Genomic DNA, 4,673 nt, shown 5'->3' on the forward strand with positions numbered 1-4,673 from the left:
CAAACCTCCAGCTGCCCTCACAGTCGTCTGTTCTTCTACTCGGGTTTGTATTGCAGGAAATCTCGCGGCTTTCCGAACTGTCGTTGCGAACCACATTCACCGAACTGCCTTCAGATGGCCAGATCGGTAACCCGTTGATTCAGCCGATTGTTAACAAGCTGGTTGTGGGCGCATTGGGCATTGGTGGTTCAGACCGGAGCTACCAAGGCGACAGCGAAAGCGAACGAATCGCAAGTCTGGTACAAGCAGGCATTGCTGTGTTTGGACCAACATCGCTGACATCGAATACTGGTGTGAAATGGACATCTGATATCCGCTTGCTCTCGTCGCTGCTATCCGCTCTAAGCGCACTTTTGCAGCAGTCGGGCGACCTCAAGTTTGCGGCACTGTTTGCAGCAACTGCTACAGCAGACAAAGCCGCACGGATGTCGTGGCTGGTCGATGACATTTGGAAGCAGGCGGTGTCGATTCCTTTGCAGCCCCTGTTCATATCGACCGAATGTGGAGATGGATCGCTCGATGAGAAGGATGCTAATCCGGTTGCCAAGCAGCAATGTGAAAACCGCCAAATGCGAGTTGATGTTGCTGCGAAGGCGCTGGATGCTGCACGATCTCTACTCGGATGTCTGCGTGCGACCAAGCAGCACGGAAGCGGACACAGCAGCCTAGCACTCTGGCTGTTTGATGGATCCGCTGGCGTCGAACCCGACTCATGCATCGGCTTGCTTGGGCTGTCCGGTTTTGGCAACTCGGTTCTGGCCGACATGATTGGCGTGTGGAAATTTGCGCAGAGCCAGGCAGTCGGTGCTATTGAAGGAGGCGCTGGCTCCATGATGCTTGCTTCACAATCACTGGCTGTTATCGCTGACATTCTGGCTGAGGCTATCAGCTATAAAATGTCAGAATCGGGTGAGTTCCAAAAGTCAGTAGTGTCGCTTTGGCTTAGGCTGTGGCAGAAATCTGTACTTGCTGCTGGCACACCGCATGTGGCATTCGCGAGCCTTCGTGACTTTGTTGCATGCGTTATGGACAGGTGCACCACAGACAATGAAGAGTCTGCTGGTGATATCCTTACCGGGAGCTCCCTCGACAAGAGCCTAGGTCGCAGCGATGCAGTCCAAGTTATTGCGGCAGAAGTCAACAGTATGTTGTTCGAGTTGCTTGAGTCGACTGAGACCGATGTTTCTGCCAGATCGCTAGCAGTTGCCGCCATGCTCCTCGCCCACGACCCATCGGAGTCTGGCCATATCGTTGTTTCCAGCAGTGTGGCTGCCAAGTTCGTGTCTGCGTTCATTGCACAGCTGTCCAGCCACGCACTTACTGGTGCCCTCGATGTACCAGGGCATATGGCAGCGCCCAGCAAGAGCACTTTTGTTAGTTCCCCTGCTGTGCAGTCGCATATGCCCATGCTTGCCAAGGGCGCAATTCCTCGGCTAGCTGCTATTGTCGCCCGGAATCTACCCAGTCCTACCGACGATTCGCTGGTGATCGACAAGGCTCTGACAGCGTTGGTGATGTTTGCCGCTTACGAGTACACTGAGCCACGGGTATCCGAGTCTGTCATTTCGACAGTACTAATGCTGCTGCTTTCCATGCTGCCAGACAACTGCAGCCGGCTCAGTCTTACTCAAGTCAAGATCACCGAGTCGATTCTGAGCCTTGCTGCAGCATCGCCAGCCTCATTCAAGTCGATCCTGCTCAAAATATCGGCCACACAGCTGGTAGCAAAGCGCAGGCTCGAAGCAGCTATCAGATCCCGCGCTGAGCGTAGCCAGGGCAGCGACGAAAATGACGAACACGTTGAGAGAAACAACAGCGATGTGTCTGGTGGAGCGACGCCCGCGCTATCACCTGACGACAAGGCGGTGCCCAGTCGGATTGCGCTCAAGAGCGACTTTGCTGGGTTTTAACAGTGGCTATACTATGTTCCATTATTGAAATGCTAGTTATTCTGCACGAGCAGCATTCCAATGTATCATGACCTATTATCAGATACCACTGACCATGCTACCCGAAAGGGGCATTCTGGTGGTAGACGGATCCCAGCACAGCCACCAGACGAGACTATAAATACGGGAAACTAGACTGGCCATCGTATGATCCGACCCACGGCCTGCAGCTGGGCCTTCGCTGCTGTCTGAACTACCACTCCTGGTCATATACTATGCCGACGTTAGGGACGAATGCACCAGGTGCGCAACAGTATGAATGCCTTTGAGCTTGCACGAGATCGAGACATTGTGCTAAGGGAGTAACTCCATTGTTTGCAGCTGAATCAGGTCGCCCACCTTTACGTGTCTAGTACAAGGAGGTGTGGTCATCAGTCATAATATTGACATCGATGCCCTGCCCCAGCCAGCACGCAACAACCACCCTCTATTCAGACAAGTTATTCTGTACCAGCAGTATCCCCACACACCATTGACTATTGCAGATATAGCAAGTTCCTCATCAGGAGGCTGGTGGGAACATCGGGCATTTTCTCTCCTCAGCAAGTATTTGATGGATCGGCCTTCTCTACTGATTGCTTCACTAGCTGCGCAAAATGGCTCTCTGGGTCATGGCGCAGGTTGTCTGGGGCTCCGGACTCACAGATCTTGCCATCCTCGACCACCAGGACCATGTCGCTGCCCAGCGCATTCTCCACCCGGTGTGCAATCGAGATGACAGTGCAGCCAGCAACTCGTCGCGGATCAGCTGGTGTAGGAGATTGCTGGTCCCACTATCAATGGCTGCGGTGGACTCATCCAGCACAAGGACCTTTGGCGCTTCAGTAGTGCCCGTGCCAGGCATATCTGCTGCTGTTGACCAACGCTCCATCCGCTGCCGTTCGAAGCACGGGACTGTCAAGAGCAACGTCCGACATGCCGACTGCTATCAGACAGCGTTGGATCTCTGAGTCAGCGTGCTTTCTGAACGGATCCAGGTTGTCGCGCACAGTGCCAGTCAACAGAACGATGTCTGCGGCACGACTCCCAGACGGCTGCGCAGAGCGTGTAAGTCAACAGTGCAATGTCGACGCCATCGATCAGGATTCTGCCTCACTGGCTTGAGCAAGCCAAACAGCGCCATGGAATGCTGTCTTGCCGCCCCGTCCGTCAACAACACTGACATGCTGCCCAGGCCTGATAGTGAAACGACATCCCGCTGAGCGCACGCTTGCCATCGACATTGTACGCGCAGTCACATTGTCAAATACAACCTGCCCCTCGCTGGCCAACCTCACCCACTGGCTCGCACTTTGCTGCATCTGACTGCTCCGTCTTTAGCCTGCTGTAGTGAATGTAGCGCGCAGACTTTGAAAAACCAGTGCGAATCGTGTAACTTTTGTGCGTTAAGTGCTGGAAGCGCGCCATCTGCAGCGATGTGACCAGCCGGATGGCAACCAGGTGTGAGTGGTTTATTCTTGCACCGCTGCTGATACCCAGCACAGTGACTATGTATGCAACATTGAGTGCCATCTCGCGCAGCACCGAGATACTCAGGTCAACCCAGGTGTAAATGAATTCCTCTGACCGCTTAACACACGAATAGTCATCCATACGCTGGAACATCAGCTCATTGGCATACTGGTGGTTTGAAAACGCTCGGATCGTGGCTGCTCCATCAAGCGACTGCTGGTATCTTGGGCTCTCTAGCTATGGCGTCGTTGAAGTTGTCGAGCGGCGTACGGCTGCCTTGATGATGAAGATCATGGCAGCGAGAAGAACCACCACGGCTGCAGGCATTATCGGGTGGAAACCAAAGACAACCCAGGTCTCAAACAGAAGTTGGATTGAGTGTTTCATGAAATCGCCCACTAGCTCGGGCAGATCCTCGTCAATAACCTTTTGGCCATCGGTAAACAGCCCAATAATGCGACCAGTGGGCACGGAAGAAAAGAACTGCAGCGATGCGTGTGTGACGCTGTAAAGCAGATCGCGGTGGGCCTTGACAAACATAGAGCGTCGCACACAACGTTGGGCCACCAGTATCCTCCAAACTCGACCATGGTTAGAGCTCCCAGCCAGACCAGCTGACACCAAAGTGCTCAGTTGTTGGATTGCGCAAAATCGACATCCAGGATACCGCATCTGCATCATCATCGCTGCCTGCACGGGGGAGGAAGACTGGAAAGGGCTTAGCCAACCACTGCTGCGAGTCTTGAGCGATGAAAAAGTGGGCAGTCACAGTCACAAGCTGGCAGAGAATGAGCGCTACACCACATTTGCGAAGCATGTAGCGTGCAGGAATCAAAAACTTATCCATGGCGCTTGCGAACTTGGGCTCATAGCCATCGTGCTCTCGTATATTCGGCTTGTCTCCACTCGTTCTGTCTTTGGTATGGAGATGAGCACCCATGATTTGAGAGTTGTCTGGTAGTAACTCCAAAGATGAAGCAGGTGATAGGTCTGGCAGTGGCGAAGTGCTTTCTCTAAATCCTCTCCGAATTCAACTAATTTGCGCAGTTCGTTGGACTGCGAGATGAGCGTGCCAAATGGGACTGGACTGTGGATCTCGCCGTCGATAGCCAGGCTGACCGCATCTGCTCGCGCCAACACATTGACCTCGTTGGAGATGATGATACGCGATGTATGCTTGAGCAGGCCTGTTGCACTCGAGACAACGTTGGCAAACAGCCGGCTGCCCACATGCACGTCAACCGCTGAGAAAATGTTGTCGAGCAGATACAG

The 4,673-nt window shown here is 53.6% G+C and overlaps 1 protein-coding gene across 1 annotated transcript; it reads right to left on the bottom strand.

The window, feature by feature from the left end:
- Nucleotides 1-2,488: 2,488 nt before the first annotated feature.
- On the bottom strand, nucleotides 2,489-4,643 carry DL89DRAFT_297683 (uncharacterized protein; the record flags this gene model as incomplete). The annotated part of the gene is made up of 8 exons (XM_040890758.1): nucleotides 2,489-2,627; nucleotides 2,684-2,823; nucleotides 2,858-2,983; nucleotides 3,046-3,082; nucleotides 3,171-3,212; nucleotides 3,256-3,638; nucleotides 3,672-3,929; nucleotides 4,485-4,643. Coding segments are annotated over 8 exons (1,284 nt in total), but the record flags the coding sequence as incomplete, so codon positions are not given.
- Between the last annotated feature and the right edge of the window lie 30 nt (nucleotides 4,644-4,673).

Source organism: Linderina pennispora (assembly GCF_002104995.1).
Source record: "Linderina pennispora strain ATCC 12442 chromosome Unknown DL89scaffold_117, whole genome shotgun sequence".
NCBI lineage: Eukaryota > Fungi > Kickxellomycota > Kickxellomycetes > Kickxellales > Kickxellaceae > Linderina > Linderina pennispora.